This window comes from Miniopterus schreibersii (genome assembly GCF_964146895.1).
Source record: "Miniopterus schreibersii genome assembly, chromosome: 8".
Lineage (NCBI taxonomy): Eukaryota > Metazoa > Chordata > Mammalia > Chiroptera > Miniopteridae > Miniopterus > Miniopterus schreibersii.
This window is the reverse complement of record NC_138109.1, coordinates 27,780,394-27,805,961: the sequence shown is the minus strand read 5'-3', so window position 1 is coordinate 27,805,961 and position 25,568 is coordinate 27,780,394. Positions and strand designations below refer to the sequence as shown.

Genomic DNA, 25,568 nt, shown 5'->3' with positions numbered 1-25,568 from the left:
TGGAGAGAGCGTCCGTGGAGCGCAAAGGGAGAGCCCGCCAAGCCCCACAGGCTTGCCGCTGGAGGGTTCGCGACGCGAGGAACCAGGCACTAGCCCTGGGACCGCAGCAGCGCTACACCAGCAGGGGTCGCTACCCGCGAGCAGACGAGCACAGCGCACGCGCGGACCCGGCCGGGGCAGGCCCAGAGCGAGAGGCCCGGTTCACCCCGTCAGTCCTCGCCTCCTGCCCTCCGCAGGCCGCCCGGCCCAGGCACCACCCCCGGCCTCGTCACGGGCGCAGGGTTTCCCCCGCCCCCTCCGTGCGCTGCTGGTCGCGACTGCGCGCGCACAGCCTGAGCGGGCGCCGGCGGGAAGGGGAAGCGGCGGGTAAGGAGGGCCTGCGTCCCGGGTGCGTCTAGGACGGGGTTGGGGATTTCCTCCAGGCCTCTCCCGGCTCTCGGGACCCCTGAGGAGGAGAAAGAGAGGATCCTCTGCAACAGGGTTTCCTCCCGCCGCTAAGGCGTGCCTCCGCTAGTCCAAGTGTTTTCGCCCTCACCGGAGCCTCGTCGGATCCGCTCCGCTCCCGGCCGCCGCTGGGGAATCCGCAGGCCCAGCCCCGGGCCAGACTGCTCTCCCCAGGCCCGAGATGCCTTGCCCGCCGCTTCGGTAGCGGCGGCGTGTTTATCCGCCTTCAGGGTCCCAGCAGCTCGCGGGTAACTCCAGGTCCCGCCTCCAGGTCAAGCGCCAAGAGCCTCGTGGTTTTGTTTGTTTTGACGCTTGCTCGGCCTGGGATTCTTTCTGACACCTTTTGCAGAAGCAGCTTCGTGCTTTTCAAGGCCACCAAACTTAGGTCTTTTTTTACTTTCTCCGGGCTGCTCCACCGTTTCCTAATAATCTGCCTGTGACTCTCTGGATGCCCCTCTCTTCACTTCCCTGTGCAGTGTCCCGGAATTAGGACCTTTCCCTGCGCAAAAGCGCTCACACCACGTGCGCCTTTCGGAATGAAGTACACTGCTGGTAGTATCAGCAGTTTCTAAGAAGCTTGGTAATAGATTAGGATATCTGGTGTCTGCTACCAGAGTCGGTGGATATTTAGTGAACGCTTAGTAGCAAGAGGCAACGTTTTAGCCAGTGGCTGCGCTCGATGCCTTGAAGGTCCCTTGTAATTAAACCACCGGGGTCCAAAATCTACTGACAGGAAGAAATCTAAAACAGAATGAAGCTTTATAGCCAGGTCTTGTTTAATAAATAATATCTGCAGGTCAAATTTCTGTGTAGAGACAAATACAGTGTTTGCTTTTTTATGCCAGTAATGTAATATATTGACATTCTGTAGATGCTGATGTGAAGTTTTAGCAGCCGCCTTGTTAACTTCTCGATCAAATTTCTCAGCAAGTTAATTCCTAGATAATCATGATAGTCAGCTTAGTTATTTTACTTTGATAAGTTTGAATGCTATAGACTTAACCACTTTTTTCTAACATCAGCCCACACCATTCCTGCCAGTCTGTTCCTGTCAGCCTTAATTACAAAACCTTAGTCATCTTAGATTTCCCCTGTGTTTTATCACCTTATCTCTTATATTACTGAATTACATGCTTTCTTTATTCAAAAAGTAACTTGGATTTATATCTTTGATTCTCACTGTTGAAGCTGAAAGGCTGCGTTTTAGGACTTGACTTATCCCCCTGAAGGCTCAGATAACAGTTTTGAGACGTTATGTTTACTCTTGATGAACCTATAAGAGCTCAGGTCCAAATTTCTGTGCTTGGGTTTCTCTATAACCTGGTGTAATTACTCCTATGCATGTGATATGGTGGGAAGAGCCCAGGATTTTTTAGAGTAAGCACTGTGTCCTTGGGAAACTTTCCCTCTCTCTCATTTTGAATAACGGTATCTTTTTCTTCCAGCCTCTTAATTATTGTGAGAATTACAGTTGACTGTGTGGAAAAGCTATCAGAGTTATACTAAAACAACCTAGTAACAAAGCTATTGTTATTTCTCACTGTACTCATTCATTTTACAAACACTTGAAAACCTAATATATGTTAGATTCTTGTGCTATAGCTATGAAAGATAGTCCCTCCTTCTAAGGGGCTGTCTTTCAAGGAACTTTCAGAGAGAGAGAAAAAGTAGGGAGTAGGGTGATAGAGTGTCTGACAACATAGAGTGTGATATAGGTTATAAAATAGGTAGGCTTAGTGTGAGCACCCAACCCAGAGAAAAGAGTAACAGGGAAGAGTTCCTGAAGGAAATTCTACTTGAACAGTCTTGATTATAACAAAGGTCCAGAAGGAAAAGGCATGGAAGGGTGCCATGAAAGTCACTTTTAGAGAACTGCAAATCATTAGGTTTTGTTGGCCTAATAAGTTCAAAGAGGAGTATAGGAGATAGGACTGGATAGGTAGTCAGAGGTGAGATTTGAAGGCTTTGTGTGCTAAAGGAAATGTACAAGTTGAAGGATTCTAAGCAAACAGTTGCCCTGATCACAATTGCTTTTTTCTTTTTTCTTTTTTCCACTGCTTTTCAGAGAAAGTGGAAGGGAAAGAGATAGAAACATGGATGTGAGAGAGATACATCGACTGGTTGCCTCCTGCACACGCCTCAACCAGGGCCGGGGATGGAGCCCACAAATGGTGTATGTGCCCTTGGCTGGGATCGAACCCTGGACCCTTCAGTCCCCAGGCCAAACCTGCTAGGGCACCCAATTGGTTTTTTGAAAGTTCATTGTGGCTGCAGTGTGTGTTTCCTTACTGCACTGTTCAAAAGCTTCTTTCTCCCTTTGTGCCTCTCCTTATTTACTCCACCCAGAAGGGCTAATGCCCTCTCCTCATTATCTTTCAGTATCCAGTTCAGGTCCCGTTTCTCCTGTAAAGTGTCCTTCAATTTTTTCAGAGCCCATTACTTATTTCCTTCTCTGAAACCCTCGGAATGGTACCACACAGTTTAGTTTTTATTTGTTTCATGTGTGTTTTATGTCCCTAAGTAGATTGTAAGCTCCTTGAGGATAGGGAATGTTTCATATGTATGTGAATAAAAGACATGTTAAACACAAAAATATGTTGTTCGGTCTCTTTCTGTTTTGTTTTTTAGGGGAGGACCAGATTATGGGCAGCAGTCCTTTAAATTAATTTATCATCATCATGGCTAATGAGGGCTGTCCCAAGGCTGGCGATAGTCCTTTTTCATCAGATAAACATGCCCAACTCATCTTGGCCCAGATCAATAAAATGAGGAATGGACAGCATTTCTGTGATGTACAGCTACAAGTTGGGGAGGAAATTTTTAAAGTTCATCGGCTGGTTCTGGCTGCCAGTAGTCCTTACTTTGCAGCTTTGTTCACTGGAGGAATGAAAGAGTCCTCAAAAGATGTTGTACAGATTCTAGGAATTGAAGCCGGAATATTTCGAATACTTCTAGATTTCATTTACACAGGTATGTTAAGTGAGCTTGTAGCTTTAAGTGAAGAATGATGTAATCACTCATGTACTGCTATGGAAATATAAATTGATCTGACTTATATGGAAAGTAATTTGACAATTCATTATTATGAACCTTTGGAAAGTTCATATCTTTTGACCCTGTGTTCCTTTTCTAGGAATACTAAGGAACTAATTAGTGATACAGGCAAACATTTATGGACCAGACATTTATTGTAACATTATTTATAATAGTATATAATTGAATACAATCTCATTGTCCCTCAGTAGGTTACATAGTTAATTATGGTACATATACATAATGGGGTATTTTAAAATCTCACAAATGATTTAAATATATACTGTCATGGAAGAATGTTTGCAATATATTAAATGAAGAAAATCTGCATATAAATCACCTCAATTTTGTTTTTAAAAAAGCATTGTGTGTACTTGTGCACAGGGAAAAGACCAAAATATTGCTGTTTACCTCTAGATGATGGAATATGAACGATTATTATTCTTCCCTTTTTTTCTGTTTTCCCCTCAAAATGTCATAATCAACATGTATTATTTTAATCAAAACTTACTTTTAAAGTGTTTTCAAAGAGTTTTAATGATACTAGAAAATCCACATACAACCTATATAAAAAGTTTTAATCTTATATGATATGTAACAAATAAATACACATGGAAAAGCTATTTGAAAGAAATATAATAAAGTGTTAATAGTGTATGTATATGGGAAAAGTATGTGTGATTTTCATACTCATTTTTGTACTTTTCTGCCTTAAAGTTTTTTCTGTAGTGAATACATATTACTCTTATAATCAGGAAAAAAAAATTGAAAACAAAGACTGTTTGGTCTACTTTTGAGAATACACTATGCTCTCCTTTGAGGAGATGATAAGTGTTGCTTATTTAACGTATCATATTTAAACCTGGAAAATAACAAAAACTAATTTTTTTATGTTGCTTCATATTCCTTTTTGAGAAATTTCAGAAAAATAACTTTTAAAATTATTTTATTTATTGATTTCAGAGAGAGGAAGGGAGAGGAGAGAGAGATAGAAACATCAATGATGAGAGTCATTGATCAGCTGCCTCCAGCATGCCCCCCACTGGGGATCGAGCCCACAACCCCAGCATGTGCCCTGACCTGGAATCGAACCATGACCCGGTTCATAGGTTGATGCTCAACCACTGAGCCATGCCAGCCAAGCCAGAACAATATCTCTTAATTGGAAGATTGTAAAAATGATTCTTTTATCTACTGAAAGCAGTGCAGCTCTGCCTATTGGCTAATGTACAAATTAACATTTTGAGGTTCTTGATCTCACTTTTCTAAATGACTTGTGCGAGCTGAAAATTGCTTCATAAATACCCTTGCTTCTCATATTTGCAAAGTAGAAATTAACACAGATTAATCCAGTGGAATTAGTGTTGAACTACATAAAAACAGAAGAATTGCCACAAACTGTCTACTCTGCCTCTGGTGTCTGATAGTAGCAGGAAGAGATATTTAGTGAAAGAGAATGTTCATGGCATCATTACCATGTTGCTGGTGATTAGTACTATTAGAAATAAAAAAGTGGTAAAACCCAGAGAAATAAAAGGTACTGAGCATATCAAGGGGGAAATAACATTGTACAATGTTGACATTTAACGCTAAAACTGGTATATAGTTAAGAACAATATTTGGCTGCTAGTAAAAGATATAAGGTGGCTTAACAAGATAGAAGTTTATTTTTCCACAAAAATGAATCCATAGTAATTCCAAGGCTGGTATAGTGGCTTCATGATGTCATTAGTATTCCATTATTCTTGCAACATTTTGTTCCACCATCTAGAGTTTGTAGCCTGTAATATCATGATCACTGAACTCCAGCCAGTGGAAGCAGGAAGGAGGAAAGGGAAAAGAGCCTGTCAGCTGAGCCTATCCTCTTTTTAAGCTTTTCTGGTAACCCTACCCAATAACTGCTACCTATTATCCTGTTGGCCAAACTCAGTCAAAAATTCACCTTTATCTGCAAAGGGAGGCTAAGAAATGTAATATTTAGCTGGCCACAGTTGCCACTCATAGCAAAGTCAACATTCTGTTAGTAAAGATGAAAATGAATTTTGGTTATGTATTTGGTCAGGGAACTTTGTAGTCTTTACAATTAATTTTTTAAAAAAAAAACATGTTCTTTGATTCATTGTAATAGCATTTCCTTGTTTGGAGATGTGGGGGCAACAAAACCTGTTATTCTGTTCATCTCTCCTTTGGACTTATCTGTGCATTTTTTATTAATCATTCACAATTCTAATAGGTCTTAACAGATATTTCTCACCTTAGGTTGTTACGCACTTCACTTAGAATCAAATGACCTGGGTTTGTGATCTAGCTCTGACACTCATTAGCTATGTGATACAAGGCAATTCATTTAACTTTAATAAAGTATTCATTCATTCTTTCAACAGATATTTATGAATACTTTTTGAGCTAGGCACTAGGGGTATGAAGTAAACAAGGCAGGCATGGCCTCTGCCTTTATAGAGTTTTCTCAGTAATGCAGATGAGGTGTTTACAAAATAGAAATGAGCTTGTAGGACCCTCATTTTCCTTATTGTAAATTGGGGATAGTAGCAGTTTATAATACATGTGAAGGTTAAATGAGATAAATTTTAATAAATGTAAAAGTACTTTTTGTAATCTATAAAGGCTTATTAAGTTGGAGGCCTTATTACTCTGACATAACTCTTGGCATTATTCAGTAGCAATCATTCAGCTCCCTTAAATCATAACCCATGATCTTTATTTTCTCCAAGTTTGTGGTGAGTTCTCATTTTATTCAAGTATGTTTTATTTCCATTTTCTCTGAAGCCACTACCATTTACTCCCATGGTGGATTACATTTCTTATACTTGGGGAAAAACCCCTGTTTGCGTTCAACAAGCTATATTCTTCCTCTCACCATAATCTCTTTGACCATTCATTCATTTAAAACAATTTTTTTTAGCACCTAGTGTGTGCTAGGCATTGGGAATACTTAAGGGGGAAGGCTTGCCCCAACAGACTTTATAAATCAAATTGGGAATACAAACTTTAGACAAATAGTTTAGTGGGAGTAAATGGGGATAAAAGGGATAAAGGGAAAGTATAAAACGGAATGGAGAGTTTATCCTTATTAGGAAGGAGAATTATAGTGTGTTCTTTTTCCTTTTAAATATAATTGACTATTTGATGTCCTCCCAAAGTCCCTATGTAAATATATAAAAGTGAAGCCCTCTGGAAAGAGAGTGGTATATATAGTTACTTAGATGTTAAATATTAATAACTTCTCATATGTTATAGACTCTGGGTTATACCTAATATTGAAATTAACACCTGTATGGTACTTTATCATAATTGAAGATAGAGACTCTGTCTTACCTTCCCCATTGCCTAAGTAAATGTTTGTTAGATGCATATAGCCTTATGTTAAAAGCATGGACTTTGGTGTCAATCTCTACCCTCAACTCACTTAACTGTGTGATTTGAGGACAAGTTACTTAAACTTTCTCATTCTGTTTTCTTTTTTTAATTTATCTTTATTGTTGATGATTCTGTTTTCTTAATAAAATAAAAATTAAAAACGATATGGGGTTGTAGTCAGGGCTAAATGAATGTATAAAGCAATTAATGCTATGTCTGGTTCATTGTAAGTGTTCTATAAATGTTCTGTATCTTTATAGTTTTAAGTTTTGTGCTCTTTCTACAAATCCTTTGTTGCCTTTTACTTAGCTATTAGTGGAATCAAATATAATGCTTGTTTTTAATTTACTGCACTGGTTGTTTGTTTCCCTGTTTCCCTAGGCGTAGTGAACATGGGAGTGAATAATGTCCAGGAGTTGATTGTGGCAGCTGACATGCTACAGTTGACTGAAGTTGTTAATCTCTGCTGTGCTTTTCTGAAAGGACAAATTGACCCACTGAACTGCATTGGAATCTTTCAGTTCTCTGAGCAAATTGCCTGCCACGATCTTTTGGAATTCACAGAAAACTACATTCATGTCCATTTCTTGGAGGTTCAGAGTGGGGAAGAGTTCCTGGCACTTACAAAAGATCAGTTGATAAAAATTTTGCGAAGTGAAGAGCTTAGCATTGAGGACGAATACCAGGTCTTCTTAGCTGCAATGCAGTGGATTCTCAAAGATCTGGCAAAGAGAAAAAAATACGTGGTGGAAGTGCTAGACCCAATTCGATTTCCTTTATTACCTCCTCAGAGGCTTTTAAAGTACATAGAAGGTAATTTGTTGCATATCAAACTAGTCACTTAATTATCCAGTGGCTTTTTCTCTGTTTGAAATGTGATTGTGTTTTTATTTTTCAGTTCCATAGCAGACATTTATTGAATGATTACTGTATGCAAGATACAGACTTTTGTTTTTGTGGGAAGACAGTTGTATTTCCATATTTCTGCCTTTATGTTAATAAAATCCTTATGTACCTTTCTTGAGATTAAGTACTAATGGAGATGAGAGTTATAGATAAAATTACTGACTGAGCTAAAATACTGCTATTTTTGGCAGTACTAATTATTTCAGTGTAAAATTCCCTCGTTGCTTTTAAAAAGTCAGCAAAACCTAACATTTGAGGAAAATGCATACGCTAAAAACAGAACCAAAGCTCAATAAATCCTGCAAGTCCTCTCATTATAAAATAAATGTTATATTGATAGGATATCATAGCTCCTAAGTATCCTTTGAATCATCTTTAGGTTCTAAACTTTGCAAATACTTTTCACCATAGTATAAAATAGTTTTTATCTTTATATCAGAAAAATGATAATATTTCAATTTATTTTTTAAAACTACTTTAGACCTAGTTTCAAGATTTGAAGTTTTTGTTCTTGTCCTGCCCTGAAACTTTAGGATGTGAGTAAATTATAAATAATGTAAGAGCTGATTCTCCTTGGCACCCTCTCTACCTTAGTTTAACTACTTTGTTCTCCCATCTAAAACGTGAGAGCTATGTGTTGTGTTCTCACCACTTCTTTCTAGCCTAAGGTCTGAGGGTGGTAGAAGAATAGAGATTTGTTAAGGCTGAGCTCCTTCCTTAGGGACCTGGGCTCTGAGCTCTCCCTTATGAGATCCTAATATTGATCTTATGTCAGGACCTACTTAACACAGCCAAGGAAGTATCTCACATAGACTTTGGCTAGCAATGTGCTCTCTTAGATGGCAAACCCTGGTGATCCTCTCTATTTTTACTGATGGTCCTTTAAGGGATTTTCCTTTTAATGGTTTTGTGCTTTGACTTCTCAGTTTGACTTCTTTCTACCTCTCTCCAAATATTAGTTATTAGTAAGAATTCTCAAGATTTTGCTAGTGACCTTTTCTTAATATTGCTTCTGGGATGTAGGGACAAGCCTAGGAGACAGTCCCTTGCAAGCATATATGGGGCCTTTGTGCACATTTGAAAATAGTGCCCTTTTAGGGGATCTTAGAGCTTGCCAGGTAGGATACAGGTTGACTTTATACCCAGTTCACCGTCTCAACTAAGTACTCTTGAGCAGGAACAACCTACCCAGTCATGCTCAAAGTCTTTTTAGGAAATGGACCTTATCCCAATAAATCTTCTGTTTCTTGCTTTAACATTTTTTAAAGTTTATGACATAATTTTATATCCCTTTGTTATTAAGTTGTATGTATAGAACTTTGGGCTACTTTATTTTATTTTCATTTTGTTAGATAATTGTGATCCTGTTTCACCTTGCCATCTTTATTGAGAAATCCTCATACTACATATATTTAAAAATTCCCTATTGTGAAGCATATATAGTTTTTAAAATTATTGATTGACTTTAGAAAGGGGAGAGAAAAAGGGGGGGGAGAGAAAGAGAAAGAAAGAGAAAGAAACATCGATTTGTGCCCTGGCCGGTGTGGCTCAGTTGGTTGAGCATCATCCTGTGCACCAAAAGGTCACAGGTTCGATTCCTGGTCAGGGCACATGCCCAGGTTTCTGGTTTGATCCCCGGTCAGGGTGTTTGCGGGATGCAGCCAATCCATATTTCTCTCACACAACTATGTCCCTCTCTCTCCCCCCCCTTTCCTCTCTCTCTAAAAAAAATGAATAAAAAAACATATTAAAAAGAAAAACACCGATTTGTTGTTCCACTTATTTATGCATTCTTTAGTTGATTCTTGTATGTGCCCTGACCTGGAATTGAACTTGAAACCTTGACGTATAGGGATGATGTTCTAACCAACTATGAGCATATTTTTAAAAATCTTTGATTTAAGGAAAATATATTTATATATATTTGTATATATCTTTATTGATTTCAGAGAGAGGAGGGAAGAAGGAGAGAGAGTTAGAAACATCAGTGATGAGAGAGTCATCAATTGGCTGCCTCCTGCATGCCCCCCACTGGGGATCGAATCCGAAACCCGGGCATGTGCCCTTACTGAAAATCGAACAAACCTCGATGTCCTGGATCATAGGCTGATGCTCAACTGCTGAGCCACGCCAGCTGGGCAGGAAAGTACATTTTTTAGTAGCAATGAGAAAAATAATACTTGCTATTCTAGGAAATAAACACCATTGTTTGATGATGAGTTTTAATTTTTTTATTGTTAAATGTGTTTTATCTTTATGTAAGCATGTCTTTTCAATATTATTTAAAAGTTGATTAAACATTATCTTTTAAACATTGCTTTAGGAGTATCTGATTTTAATCTTCGTGTTGCATTGCAAACACTTTTGAAAGAATATTGTGAGGTGTGCAAATCTCCCAAAGAGAGCAAGTTTTGTAGTTTTATGCAGACATCTAAGGTTCGACCTCGGAAGAAAGCAAGGAAGTACCTATATGCAGTAGGTCAGAACCTTTCATTTATTTATTTATTTATTTATTTATTTATTTATTTATTTATCTTTCTTTTTTTAAATTGATTTTATTGGGGTGACATTGGTTAATAAAATTAAAAAGGTTTCAGGTGTACAATTCTATAATACACTATAGGTGAGAACCTTTTAAAAAGTAATAGAAGTTATCTTTATTTTCAGTACCAAAACTTTTTAATATTTTGTTCTTATTATACATGTCAGAATATTCAGGTGTGTCAAATAGATATATTTAATTTTACATACAGGCTACAGATTTTTAAATTGTGGTTATATAATACAGTGAACACATCTAAAAATAAAATAGCTACTTATTTGACATCTGTTATTCTGTGATCTAAAGCTTTGAGTTCTTAGATTACTCAATTATTGTCATTAGCTGACTAAAGAAATTTTACTTTAAAAGTTGAAAATTTGAATTCTAGTGAAAAATAAGGAAAATAAACCTCAAAAATATTAACTATTCAGTGTCTTAGATGGTCATTAGGGATGACAGGAACCAGTGGTCTCCAAAGTGTGGATGTACAGGATAACCCATAGGCATATCAGATGAACATATTAAAACCTCTTTTTTTAATGCTATTTTGAAAAGCATTAAACCTTATCAATATTTGATATATATTGACAGATTGCCTAGACTTATATAGATAATATAATTTACATACAAACATTCTGTATAATTTATATGTATATAATAATATGTATAACTTTATGCGTGCTATGATATATAAATATGTAATTTTTGAGGGCATGCTATAAACTTTTTCAGTGATTAGATGTGCAGTCAAAACCCGAATTTCAACTCACTATTTTTAATTGAAAGAGACACTAATAGAAGTCATAATGAAACTTTTTAACTAGACAGATAGTCAGCTCCTATATTTATGTTTTATCTAATATTCTATTATAACCGAGACCAGGTAGTAGAACATTGTGGTTAACTCATTTTATTTAAGGCATAATCTTTCAGGACTTGGCACATTTAAGAATAATATATGTATATATGGCAGGCTCTAAAGCATTTATTTCTTGCTATGAAATAGTTAAACTGAATGTCTAGACCTAGAGGGCTAGATTTTTCTCCTTACTACCATTTCCATATTTAGCGGTAAAGGATTTGCTGTGTTCTTTTCCTTTCTTTGTTCAGGTGGATATACTCGGTTGCAGGGTGGTCGTTGGAGTGATAGCAGAGCCCTCAGCTGTGTAGAACGTTTTGACACCTTTAGTCAGTACTGGACCACTGTATCCTCACTTCATCAGGCTCGATGTGGGCTGGGAGTCGCAGTTCTGGGAGGAATGGTTTACGCTATTGGAGGTAATGATGAAAATGTCTTATTTCCCTTATTAATCTCTAGCTATAAGTTGGCTGAATTATTATATGCCTTATATATATTGTGAGGTACTATGGGGTATACATAGATACAGTTATGCTTAGTAAATATTTACTGAATAAATGAATGAAAGAAAGAAAAAAGAAACACAAGATATTGAATATTTCAGACCAGAGGGATACTGTGATTTATCACAAGGCAGAATACTTAGGTTTGGTGTTTTGTTGTGTGTGTTTTTTGTTGATTTTGAGAGAGAGAGAGAGAAACATCAATTTGTTGTTCCTCTTATTTATGCATTCCTTGGTTGATTCTTGTATGTGTCCTGACTGAGGATCAAACCTGCAACCTGGGCATATTGGGACAATACTCTAACCAACCTAGCTACCCAGCCAAGGCTGGGTAACACTTTTAATATCAATATTTACTTTTGGATAATTTGTTTATATAGCAACAGACCAAGGTGGACCATCTCTAACCCTTACAACTGATCTTTTTTCTTTATTTCTGTGGGTTAGTATAAAAAACAGTTGTATATCAAAAATTTTTTATTATTTTCTGACTATGATACTGTCAGTTTAAAATAAGAGAGATATAGGGCCCAGCCGAGCGTAGCCTAGCGGTTGAGCGTCGACCTAGGATCCAGGCGATCGGGGTTCGATTCCCAGTCGGGGCACATGCCCGGGTTGCGGGCTCAATAAATGACTCTCTCATCATTGATGTTTCTATCTCTCTTTCTCCCTTTCCTTTCTCTGAAGTCAATAAAGATACATTTAAAAATAATAATAATAAAATAAAATAAGAGAGATATAGGGAATATTTTATGTTTATTTATCCTTTGGAAAGAACATAATTAGCACTCAAGAACTTCATTAAATCAGTAAATCTCATGGTATATCTGAAAATCCCAACAAAGAAATTGGAATCTTAGGCAATAACTTTGACAGCATAAAGTCCATAATTCTATATAATCTTTGACTAGAATTCTAATAGTTTTTTTTTAGTGTACATTTTGGCAATTGCAGATAGTTTCATTGCATGAATTCTCCTGTTTAACCTAGGGTCACAGTGTGCCATATGACATTTGCATATATATGTATCTTCTTTTTTGATGCCACGGAAGTATTTATGGGTGCTCTTCAAAAATGCCGTGACTACTAGCTATTATTAATACTAATAATGGTATCTTAAGATATTCCTTAATATAAAAATTTTTAAATAATTTTATTATTAAAGTCATTCAGGTTTGTTGTAGAAAATTTTGCTGAAACCAAAGCATATAAAAAGAAAATAAAAATAACACGTACTATAACTATACCATAATTTAGTTTACTTCCTCCTAGATACATACATATCTGGGTTAAATTTCTAAATACTATTTCTTTCTTTCTTTTTTTAAATCCTTACCCAAGGATATGTTTTTATTGATTTTAGAGAGAAGGGAGAGGAAGAGAGAGAGAAACATCGATGTAACAGAGAAACATCAATCAGTTGCCTCCTGTACGTGCCCTGACCAGTGGGGATGGATGGAACCCACAATCTGGGTATGTGCCTGACGGGGAATCAAACCCTCTACCTTTCAGTGCATGGGACGATTCTCCAGCCAACTGAGCCACACTGACCAGGGCTGTAAATACTATTTTAAAAAATTGAGATATAATTCACATACCATAACATTCACTATTTGCAGGGGTGGGGGACATCTGGCCCACAGGCCATATACGACCCTTGAAATCATTTGGTCTGGCCCTGCCAAGGCCTCACCAAAGAGAAACAGTTCCAGCCATCACGTTAGTGGTGAGTTAATTAAACATTTGACCAAATATAGCAGGCTAATTTTTAAGTTGGTAATTTTGTATAGCCGGTGAATGATGTTACAAATATCCAAATGGCCCTTGGCAGAAAAAAGGTTCCTCCTCTCCCCCCAATAGAGGATACAGTTCAGTGTTTTTTAGTATATTCACAAAGTTGTACAACCATCACCATTAATTTCAGAACATTTTCATCACTGCAAAAAGCCACTCATCACTTAGGGAAAATTTTTATATCACTGTAGAGCACTGTTTACTAACCACGTTCCCAGACTCCAGCCAAGGGTCATCCTTGCAAAGCAAGCCTTTCTAAGGATAGGCAGTCTCAGGCCTGCTATGTTAACTCTTTTTTGCACAATAAGAGTTTTGAATCTAGGATTCTATGCCCTCATAAAAGTTACATGTGCTGCAAATATCTTTCCTACTCTGCTGCTTCACCTTTCACTCTTTTTATGGTATCTCTTTTTGTTTTTTAGTCCTCACCCAAAGATATGTTTTTACTGGTTTTAGAGAAGGGGGAAGGGAGAGAGAGAGAGAGAGAAACATCGATTATGAAACATCGATTGACCGCCTCCTCTTTGCGCCCCCACAGGGAATCAAAGCCACAACTTAGATAAGGCAACCTCTCGGTGCACAGGAGGATGCTCCAGCCAACCTAAGCCATACCAGCCAGGGCTTTTTATGGTTTTGTGTGTTTTTTTTAAATATGTCTTTATTGATTTCAGAGAGAGGAAGGGAGAGGGAGAGAGAGAGATAGAAACATCAATGATGAGTCATTGATCCGCTGCCTCCTGCACGCCCCCCGACTGGGGATCAAGCCGCAACCCGGGCATGTGCCCTGACCAGGAATCGAACAGCGATCTCCTGGATCCTAGGCCTACGCTTAACTGCTGAGCCACACCTGGCTGGGCTTTATGGTATCTTTTGATAATCAAATATCTTTAATTTTAATGTAGCCAACTCTACTATTTTTTTCCCTTTATGGTTAGTGTTTCTCGTAACCTCCCTTTTTTTTAAATCCTCACCCAAGGTTATTTTTTTCCATTGCTTTTCAGCGGGGGAGAAACATGGATGTGAGAGAGACACATCGATTGGTTGCCTCCCGCACACACCTTGAAGGGGGCCAGGGATGGAGCCTGCAACCGAGGTACATGCCCTTGGCCAGAATCCAGCGTGGGACCCTTCAGTCCAAGGGCCGACACTCTAACCACTAAGCCAGATTGGCTAGGGCTCTTGTACCTCTTTAAAGAAATCTTTACCTACTCCAAAGTCATGAGGATATAAACCTTTACTGCTTTCTAAAAATTATGGCTTTTCCATTTATATTTATGTCTAATCTACCTGGAATTAGTTTTTATGATTAGTATGAGTAGGGAACCAGTTTTATTTCCCCACCACCACCATATAGATAAACCAATTATCCTAGCATAAAAAAAACTTTTCTTTCCCCACTGCTATGTAGTACAAACTGTCATGTCATATGTCTTACATATGCATGAATCTGTATCTAGATTTCTTTTCTGTTCCATTGGTCTCCTTGTCTATCCCTATCTTAATTACTATAGCTCTATTTAAGTCTAATAAGCTTATCTGATAGAGCAGTTTCTCATTTTCTGGGACTGCTTGCCTATTTTAGGCCCTTTTGTACTTTCCATATAAATTTTAGAATCAGTTTATTTTTTAAAATAATCCTGTATGAGTCCATTTATTTGAGGTACTTAGAATAGTCAAAATCATAAAGTGTAATGGTGATTGCCAGGGGCTTGGGGAGGGGAAAATGGGGTATAGAGTTTCAGTTTGATAAGATGAAAAGAGTTTGGGGATGGATGGTTGTGATGGCTGCACAACAGTATGAATGTGTTTAACATTACTGAACTGTAAACTTAAAAATGGTTAAGACAGTAAATTTTATGTTGTGTTAAGTGTAACATAATAAAAAAGGTTTTTTAAAAAAATTGGGATTGTATTATATCTATAAATCAGTTTGGGGATAATCATCTTTACATTGACTCTTCTAATTCATGAAGATGATACATTTCTTCATTTATTTAGATATTCCTTAATTTAAAACTTTATCTAAATAAAGTTTATAAATTTTAAACATAGAGGTCTTAAACAATCTTTAATTAGGTTTACTCCTAGGTATAGTATATTTAAGTTTTATTTTAAGTGATATCTTTTTAAATTACATTACTTTCTGTTTGTTGCTAGATAAGGATTTTATTAAAACTCAAATTTTACAAGTGTCAAAATGCAAATTACGTGGATTGTTTGGGTGGTAGAATTAGAAATAGATTATAAGAAATAGTAAAAATTTAAAAAAAGAAAGAAAATTGAGTCATTACTTCATTAAATGGACTATACTAAATGGTATAGTGCTGTGATTTCAAATTAACATTTGCTGGGCAAATGAATTTTAATAAATAGTATAAAATCAGACATAATAGTTGAATTTCTGACAACATGGAATGCTACTGAATATTGTATTATGGTTCTAGGCTATCGGCATTACTAAACCTCCTCATATGTGTCCCTTTTATTTAACTCAGGTGAAAAAGATTCAATGATTTTTGACTGTACTGAATGCTATGATCCAGTTACTAAACAGTGGACAACTGTAGCTTCAATGAATCACCCCCGCTGTGGCTTGGGAGTGTGTGTGTGTTATGGAGCTATCTATGCTTTGGGTAATTATGCTGTCTAATTTAAGGATATCTAATATTATTTAAATTCTTAGTCAGATTCTGATTACTTTAGAAATTTTCCTTCCCTCCCATGAGAAACTTGGATCCTTTCAGCTTTATAAATTCTTATTCTTACTACACTTGATCTTAGCCAAAAGGCCGAGAAGTGATATAAATTCTTATTCTTAAAATATTATTACTTGGGGAATATTGTCACATGTGGAGTTCTTAGAAAGAGATGGAGATAAAATATAGATGAAATGTCTAGTGAAGCACTTTAGCTGATAGTTAAATCTCATGATTAGTTATAAGCATTCTAAATATGCAGAAGTTTTTTCAAAAGATAATTTTGCAAAATACCAAATTTCCTATGCAATACGTTAAAGTTTTTGTTTTATTTTAAACCTCTAGTTGAAAATAGGCAGAGAGTTGAAAGATACGAGTTCTACTCACTGTCAGTTTCTAACTTTTTGTGTGATCTTGGACAGATAACCCCTCTGTTCCATATGATAACCATCCATAATATGAAGTTGTCAGATTAGATGTTTTCTAAGGTGTTTTTGATAAATAAGATTCCTTTATCCCAGACATAACTTTTTTCTGTTTGGTTACAGGTGGATGGGTTGGAGCTGAGATAGGGAACACCATTGAACGATTTGATCCTGATGAAAATAAATGGGAAGTAGTTGGCAATATGGCTATGTCACGTTACTACTTTGGCTGTTGTGAAATGCAAGGTAATTGCTGTATAAAATATTTTTCTTGGGCCCAGCTGGGCATGGCTCAGCGGTTGAGCATCATCCTAGGATCCAGGAGATCTCGGTTTGATTTCCCGGTCAGGGCACATGTCTGGGTTGCAGGCCAGATCCCCAGTCCAGTGCATGCGGGAGGCAGCCGATCAGACTCTCTCATCATTGATGCTTCTCTCTCTCTCTCTCCCTCTCCCTTCCTCTCTCTGAAATCAATAAAGACATATTTAAAATTTTTTTTTTTCTTGAAAAAATATAAAAACTGAGCTTGAGGCTTTATTTGCACAAATGTATATTATTTTATGTTTGTTAGTATTAAGTGATTAACAGTATGGAAGTTCTGCTTTTAACCTCTTACATCTTTTAATTTCTTTTTTCTTTATTTCTGTATTGTCAAAATAATCTATTTCCCTCCCCCAAAATAAACAAAGCTAGAGTTTAAAATTCCAGATAGGCAAAATAAGCATTTAAAATGTCATTCTTTATTGTTATTTTGCCTCCCATGAAGCCTTAGTAAGTATTTCTAAGTAGATAGAGAATCAAAAACAGTCTTCACAGTCCTTTCTTATAGGCTTCTTCAGTGTTTTTTTTGTTTGTTTTTATTACTACTTTTTAATCCTCACCTGAGGATATTTTTTCCATTGATTTTTTTTAGAGAGAGTGGAAGGGAGGGAGGGGAGAGAAAGAAACATCAATGTGAGAGACACATTGATTGGTTGCCTCCTGAACGTGCTCTGACCGGGGAGGGGGATCAAACATGCAACCCAGGTTCGTGCCTTTGCCCGGGAATCAAACCCGAGACCTTTTGCTGAACGGACTCTCTAACCAGTGAGCCACAGCAGCCAGGGCATTCTTCAGAGTTTTTTTTACAGACTACACTGTTATTCAGTCCACACAAAATATAATGCTGTGATAGATTTGAAAAATGTTGTACTGAGTATTAAAATGGTGTACAGACATTATTTTAATTGTCTTCTATATCCTGAGAGGTAGTAAGCACTGTCAAATAAAGCCTGATTCTCTGTCCAGAGTTGGAGAGCAAATTTATATGTACCTGCAGAGTAGGAAGCAGTCTGCCCATTGTTATATGACAACTCAACCTGCTTTGTTCCCAGCTCAAGCTCTTCTTGCTTTGTGAGTACTTTCTCAGATTTCCACTAACATTTAAATGTTCCAATTACGTGGTGCAGACTATATTCTATTATTTAATATTATAATGTTCTCTAGTTGTTTTATATTTATTATTTTTATCTTCCCATCTAAAATCATAGAGCTAAAGAGGCATCTTGGAGATTATCAACTTCAACCCCCTTATTTATAAATGAGGAAGCTAAAGATTAGGAAGATTGTGAGTTGTCCCTTCTCAGAGCTGGTTATTGGCATAGCTGGAGCTAGAACCCAAGTTTATCAACATTTAGCTCACATTTCTTAAAATGCTATAACCTATAACTCCTCACTTTGGAACATGAGAAACTGGGCACTCAAAAATAATTGTAGATTGTCAAAACCATTAGTTTCAATCAAATGTAAAAAACTCTTCAATCAAATGTAAACTCTCTGTGAATAACATTTTGATGTACTCCAGTGATTGATCTGATATCTTAATCTAGCCATATAACTATTGTAATTTAAATTCAATTTTCTCTTTTATGTCCATCTAAACAACAGGTAGGCTGTCACCAAACATGGTCATGTCATTCTCAGTTTAAGTGCATAATATTTTTTAAGGGGAAAAATGTCCCTTTCCCTTTCCTTTTTTACCTATATGTGGTAGCAGTGCATCTGGAACTTGAGATTATCAAGTAGACAATAAGATGGGAAACCCTTGTCTGACATTTATTTTGTTATAGCATCATAAAGTTCATTGAAAATTTAATTCCACTTTATTTATTATTTTTTTAATACTCACCCTAGGATATTTTTTCCATTGCTTTTCAGAGAGAGTTGAAAAGAGGGAGAGAGAGGTAGAGAGAGAGAGAGAAACATCAGTGTGAGAGAGACTCATCAATTGGTTGCCTCCTACACGTGCCCCACCTGAGGCCAGGGATCAAGCCTGCAACTGAGGTACGTGCCCTTGGCTGGAATCGAAGCCAGGACCCTCCAGTCCGCGCAGGCTGATGCTCTAACCACTGAGCCAAAACAGCTAGGGCTAATTTCACTTTAAATTCATACCCCTAATTCTCTATAACTTGCTTAAATGTGAGCTGTGATGAACTAGACAGAAGTCTATTTTCTCTTAAAAAATGGTAAGCCCTACATTAAATATAGTATCAGCATAGCAAACTGAAATCACAACTGTGACTTTTGTTAATTATTGTATCCTATTTTATATAGCATCTGAGCAAAAATATTCCATTTCCAGGTTTAATTTATGTAATTGGAGGCATCAGCAATGAAGGAATAGAGCTTCGTTCTTTTGAAGTTTATGATCCGCTTTCCAAGCGTTGGTCTCCACTTCCTCCAATGGGAACCAGGAGAGCATATCTTGGGGTTGCTGCACTCAATGACTGCATCTATTCTATTGGAGGGTGGAACGAAACGCAAGATGCTCTTCATACTGTAGAAAAATATTCCTTTGAAGAGGTAAGTTGGATGATTTCAAATGTTTAGTATCCTGTTATTCTTTTAATGTCTTTAAGGTCCATTGTGATGTGCATTCTTTCATTCGTGATTTGATCATTTGTAGGTTTTCTTTTCAAAGAACTAACTTTTGGTGTCATTGATTTTTTTTCTACTGATTGTCCACCTTCTATTTCATTCAATTCTGTTCCTTTATTTTTTTCCTTCATTCTCTTTGTTTTGGCTTTAATTTGCTCTTCTTTTTCTAGAACCTTTAAGTGGAAGCTTATATGATTGATTTTCAGACCTTTTTCTATACTATAAACCTTTAAAGCTATAAATTGTTTTCAAGCACTTCTTTAACTGCCCCTCACACATTTTGATATGTTTTAATTAGCATTTATCTCAAAATATCTTCTAATTTCTCTGGTAATTTCTTCCTTGACCAATGAGTTGTTAGAAGTATGCTATTTAATTTCCAAATATTTGGGGATTTTCCAGATATCTTTGTATTACTGATTTCTAATTTAATTTCATTGTGAACAAAGAACATATTTTGTATGATTTGTGTCTTGGTAGATGTTTCATGTGCACCTGAAAAGAATTTGTATTCTGCTGTTGTTGAGTGTAGTGTTCTATAAATGTCTCTTAAGTCAAGCTTATTAGTGTTGTTCAAGTCTTCCCTAAGTATTTCCAACTTATCTCATTGCTTTGTAAATTGCTAAGAGAGAAGTGTTGAAATCTCCACCTATAATTATGGATTTGTCTGCTTTTCCTTTCATTTCTGTCAGGTTTTGCTTCATATTTTGAATCTCTGTTATTAAGTCTGTACACATTGAGATTATTATGTCTTTTTGATGAATTGATCCTTTTATAGTATGAAATATTTTTTCTTTACCTCTGGTAATCACCTTTGTTTTGAAGTCTACTTTGTCTGATATTAATGCAACCATTAATGTAGCCAAGTTATGTTTTGATTAGTATTTGCATGGTATATCTTTTTTCCCCTTCTACTTTAAATCTATGTCTTTACAAACTGCATCTCTTGTAAGATAACATATAGTTGTGGTCTGTGTTTTTTGTGCAGTTTGACCGTCTCTGACTTTCAAATGGAGTCTTCAGAGTTTTTATTATTTATATGTAATGTAATTACAGATTGGTTGGTTTTTAGACTTCTATTTTGCTGTTTTTTATTTTTATAATCCATTTTTTTTCATCCTTTCTCTCCTTTTTCTGTGTTTATGTTGATTGTTTTAGTATTCCATTTTATTTCTTTTATTTTCCAATAACTCTATCTCTTCGCCTTTTTTCTTTTTTTTAAATATATCTTTATTGATTTTAGAGAGAAGAAAGGAGAGGGAGAGAGAGAGAAACACCAATGATGAGAGAGTCATTGATGGCTGCCTCCTACACTCCCCCTGCTGGGGATCAAGCCCGCAACCTGGGCATGTGCCCTGACCGAGAATCAAACCCCGATCACCTGGATCCTAGGTCGATGCTCAACCGCTGAGCCATGCCCGGCCTGGCTCTTTGTCAGCTTATAAGATTTTCTTTTTATCATGAGTTTCCAGTAATTTGGTTATGTGTTTCTTGTTGGTGTTTTGTGTTTAACCTGCTTAGAATTCAATGAAATTCTTGAATCTGTGGGAGTATACCTTCCATCAAATGTTTTCAGCCATATTTCTTCAAATAGTCTCTTGCTCTCTTACTGGAACTCCAATAATAGGCATGTAAGATCACTTAATATTGTCCCACAGATCACTGAGGCTCTGTTAAATTTTTTTCTATTTTTCTTTGTTTTTCAGTTTGTTTTTATTTTCCAGCTTTATTCAGCTATAACTGACATAAAAGTTGCATATATTTAAGTTGTACAATGTGATGTTTTGATATACATTGTGAAATGATTACCACAATCAAGCTAATTAACATATCTATCACCTCACATAGCTCCCTGTTCCTTTTTTTGGTGTGGTAAGAGCAATTAAGATCTGCTTTCTTAGCAAATTTCAAGTCACCATGCTGTAGTGACTTGTAGTCGCCATGCTGAACATTGTATCTCTAGAACTTATTCATCCTGTATAACTAAAACTTTGTTCTCTGTGCTTCAGTTTGGATAGTTTCTCTTGCTATGTCTTAAAGTTCATTAAACTTCTGCATATCTCAATTTCTAATTTGCAGTGTCTAAGCCCCTATTGGGAACTTTTTCATTTCAGATACTATATATTTTTTTTTTAGCTCTAGAAGATCTTGTTGTTTGTTGTCTTCCACTTCTCCCATCACCATGTTTATGTTTTCCTTTAGAACCTTTAACATATTTATAATATCTGGGAGTTTTTAAATATATTTTTTCAATTATAGTTGACATACAATATTATATTACTTTCTGGTATGTACAGCATAGTGATTAGCCATTTATATACCTTACAAAGTGATTACCACAGTAAGTCTAGTACCCATCTGACAGCATACATAGTTACTACAGCATTATTTACTATATTCCCTAATGAGAAACATAACCCCAACATCCTAACTTATCTTAATCAGCCTTAGATATTTTTGTGGATATATCTGTCTTTTAAAATATATTTTTTCAACTATCCCAACTTTGTGATATGTTCTGTAATTTCATATAATCAAATAACCTTTAAATTTATTCTTTAATTTCAAAGGATTATTGCTGGTTTTAGTATTTCAGCATTTCATTTAAGTTCAGATCAGCAAACACTCATTGACTTTCTATAATGTACTGCAGCTATGCTGGATACTGGGATGTGAAGTTCATTAAGAACCTGTCCTTAAAAAGTTCACTTTCACCCAGCTGGTGTGGCTCAGTGGTTGAGCATTGACCCGTCAACCAAGAGGTCACCAGTTCGATTCCCAGTCACAGCACATGCCCAGGTTGCAGGCTCGATCCCTAGTAGGGAGCATGCAGGAGGCAGCTTATCGATATTTCTCTCTCATCGATGTTTCTATCTCTCTGTCCCCCTCCCTTCTTCTCTCTCTAAAAATCATAAAAACATATATATATATTTTTTATTTTATTATTTTATTTTATTTTTTAAGTTCACTTTCTAGCCCGGCTGGCATGGCTCAGTGGTTTAGCATTGACCAATGACCCAGGAGATCGAGGTTCAATTCCCAGTCAGAGCACATGCTCAGGTTAGAACTAGTTTTTCAGAATGCCTGCCTATATAGAATCTCTAGATTATTTCCTGATAATAACATAATTAATCACAGACTTTTCAATTGTTTTTCTCTAAATTTACTACTTTATCTACATCTACTTGAAAGTTTATTTTTAAATGTTCTATATACTGATGTGACCGGATTGTGAATTTGAAATTTAAACATGTAAAAAGAACCATATCCGATTTCTCAGCAGTTTTCTCTATTATCATTTTATGACACTGCTAACTTAATTTTTTTTTTTCTCTTAACCAGGAAAAGTGGGTTGAAGTTGCCTCAATGAAAGTGCCTAGAGCAGGCATGTGTGTTGTGGCAGTCAATGGGCTTCTGTATGTTTCTGGAGGTCGATCTTCCAGTCATGATTTCTTGGCACCAGGTACTTTGGACTCAGTTGAAGTTTATAACCCTCATTCAGATACATGGACAGAAATCAGTAACATGATCACCAGTCGTTGTGAAGGAGGTGTTGCTGTACTATGAACTATAAACTGTAAGAGACCACAAGAAACATTTTGAAAATATAAGATCTGACCTTTTGCAAATCACCCATGCATTTGGTCCTAGGACCCTTTGATTCTGTTGAGTTTCCCATGTGTTTGATAGATAAATGACTAAAGATTATTTTTCTAAGAATTTGAGTGAGAAGGGATATGGAATATATCCTAAATTAATAAAGAGCTCACAAAAATTTGACAGGCTTACTAATAGAAATGCTATTTATGTTCAAGAATTGTTCAGTTAGTATTTGTAAAAATTATTTGTTAGAAACTTCTCGGCAAATTGCCCCTTTAGCATCTTTTCCATTGCAATTCAAGCTGTAACATGACTCTGTAATGTAAGAGTATCAGTGAAACAGTTAAAGGTGTCTGTACCTTCATAATTCAATCCAGAACACAATTTTCCATGGCCATAGTTTAACCTACAGGGAAGAGCCAATGAAACAATTTCCTACTTTTATTTGATGCTAGGAGTTTCACTAGCCCCAAACATTTTATTGGCAACAAAAATGTGAGAAAAAAGGGACATGTGAGAAATGTCTAGCTATTTATATAGAGAGTTAAGTTTTAACCTGTTGATAACAGCATAAAAAAAGCTTTTGCTCACTTATGTTTTTTGTTTTGATGCTGAGAATGCAAGTGAGTAATTAAGAGGAGATTCTTAGTGACAGTCCTTTATTGCAATAGGATGATGTAATGGGTGATAAAGCCCAGTAGGTGGTATGCACCTAGGAAATTTCTCCCCTATTTTCTAAATAGTCATCAAAAATATGCTTGGCTTTGGGAAGATGGAATTTCATTAGATCATTAAGCTTTGTAAAGCTTACTTGTACTTGGACAAGCCTAAGTATGAGCTTCCTACAAACCTACTACCTTGCTTAGAGAAGGTGAAATTGTAGATGCCTGTGAAAATTCTTATAGACACTAACAAGTATAAAAGGAAAGGCTTCCGATCCAACACTACCTCTCAAAATGTATTTTCCCCGAGAAGCATTCTAAAGAATTGTTGTCTGTCCAGTTCTGAGAGGAAGATTCATGTACGTGATCATCACTTTTAAGTTATTTCTACTAGTCATTTGGAGCCATTTATATTAAAGATCTTGCATACATTTAGGTTTTTACTCAGCTGATTCCAGGATTTGGTTAGTATAGTCTGGATTCCCCCTTTTCTTTTCTTTTTAAAAATATATCTTCATTGATTTCAGAGAGAGGAAGGGAGAGGGAGAGAGAGATAGAAACATCAATGATGAGAGAGTTACTGATTGGCTGCCTTTTGCACGCCCCGGACTGGGAATCAAGCCTGCAACCCAGGCATGTGCCCTGACCGGGAATCAAACCGCAGTCTCCTAGATCCTAGGTCGATGCTAAACCACTGAACCATGCCTCACCGGGCCCCTTTTTCTTTACTAAAGTCCTTCAGTATATTGTTATAAGGATCAACAGCTTATTTAGATAGAAAACTTCAAGCATTAAAGACTCAGGTAGCATTCATATCCAAAATATTTGGATTGGCCCAAAGGAGTTTTCTTCATAACTTAACTATGTTTGTATTAGGAAAAACGTATGGCCCTGGCTGGTGTGGCTCTGTTGGTTAGGCATTGTCTTGTGCACCAAAAGGTTGCCAGTTCGATTCCCTGTCAGGGCACATGCCCAGGTTTCAGGCTCAATCTTGGGTTGGGGGTGTGCAGGAGGCAGCTGATCAATGTTTCACTCTTCCTTCCTCTCTCTAAAAATCAATTTTTAAAATCTTTAAAAAGAAAAGCTTACGTAGTACAGACAGAAAGCTCTGAGTCTGAAGGGTCACAGAGACCTGGTTGGAATCTGTAAAATGTCAAGGAATGAAGTGTCAAGATAATTTGTAGAATGTTTAAGCTCATGTGCCTTTAATATTTCTAGTTACAGAGATTCTGCATTCTGATTCAAAAGAGATTTATAAAATGCTCCTATAATTTCTCACTACTGCCTGGCAACCTAAAATGGCACTGTGAAGAGGGCATTATGTACTGCTGTGGCAGAAAATGTAATGTCAAGACAATCAATGTTTGGGCTTAATAGGTCCTGATGATCGTTGAAAAGTAGGCAATTATAAATATGCTTATTGTTTCCTAGGTAATGACAAGATTGTTTTAAAAAAAGAATATACTAATAAAGTATTTTTATTTTTGCTCTTCTGAGATTTTGCTTTTCCTTCTGAGACGGATCATCTGAATAGTATGAGTTTCCTTTCCTTTATTATCAGGCTGTAGTAAACTGTTCTCTTCCTTAATAAAGAAGGGTCATGTGGGGTTTCATCCAGAGGCTTTAACTGGTAAACTTCTCAATGATCTGAACAAGTTCTAGCTCTATGGTGTTATATTTGTTTGCCTAGGGCTGCTGTAACAAAGTACCACAGAAATTTAAACAACAGAATTTATTGTCTCACAGTTTCAGAGGTTGGAAGTCTGGACTCAAGGTGTTGGTAAAGTTGGTTCCTTCTGAAGGCTGAGGG

At 36.6% G+C, this 25,568-nt stretch overlaps 1 protein-coding gene across 2 annotated transcripts; it reads left to right on the top strand.

The window, feature by feature from the left end:
- Positions 1-178: 178 nt before the first annotated feature.
- IPP (intracisternal A particle-promoted polypeptide) lies at positions 179-25,229 on the top strand. 2 transcript variants are annotated; one of them, XM_081145509.1, is made up of 9 exons: positions 179-366; positions 3,073-3,414; positions 7,237-7,668; positions 10,085-10,240; positions 11,414-11,581; positions 15,955-16,092; positions 16,704-16,826; positions 19,201-19,421; positions 22,839-25,229. In XM_081145509.1, the coding sequence occupies exons 2-9, from the start codon at positions 3,123-3,125 to the stop codon at positions 23,061-23,063; spliced, it is 1,755 nt and encodes a 584-aa protein (XP_081001635.1). In that variant the 5' UTR covers positions 179-366; positions 3,073-3,122; the 3' UTR covers positions 23,064-25,229. The 2 variants fall into 2 exon arrangements, with proteins under 2 accessions (XP_081001635.1, XP_081001636.1); XM_081145510.1 differs by lacking the exon at positions 10,085-10,240 and having other exon boundaries at positions 232-366.
- The last annotated feature ends 339 nt before the right edge of the window (positions 25,230-25,568 follow it).

What these genes read in the sequence shown, in the direction of transcription:
- IPP (XM_081145509.1), top strand. Translation starts at nt 3,123, where the DNA reads ATGGCTAATGAGGGCTGTCCCAAGGCTGGCGATAGTCCTTTTTCATCA. An exon ending in AATGGTTTACGCTATTGGAG is followed by an intron (nt 11,582 to 15,954) that starts GTAATGATGAAA and finishes TATTTAACTCAG; the next exon opens with GTGAAAAAGATTCAATGATT. An exon ending in AAAAATATTCCTTTGAAGAG is followed by an intron (nt 19,422 to 22,838) that starts GTAAGTTGGATG and finishes TCTCTTAACCAG; the next exon opens with GAAAAGTGGGTTGAAGTTGC.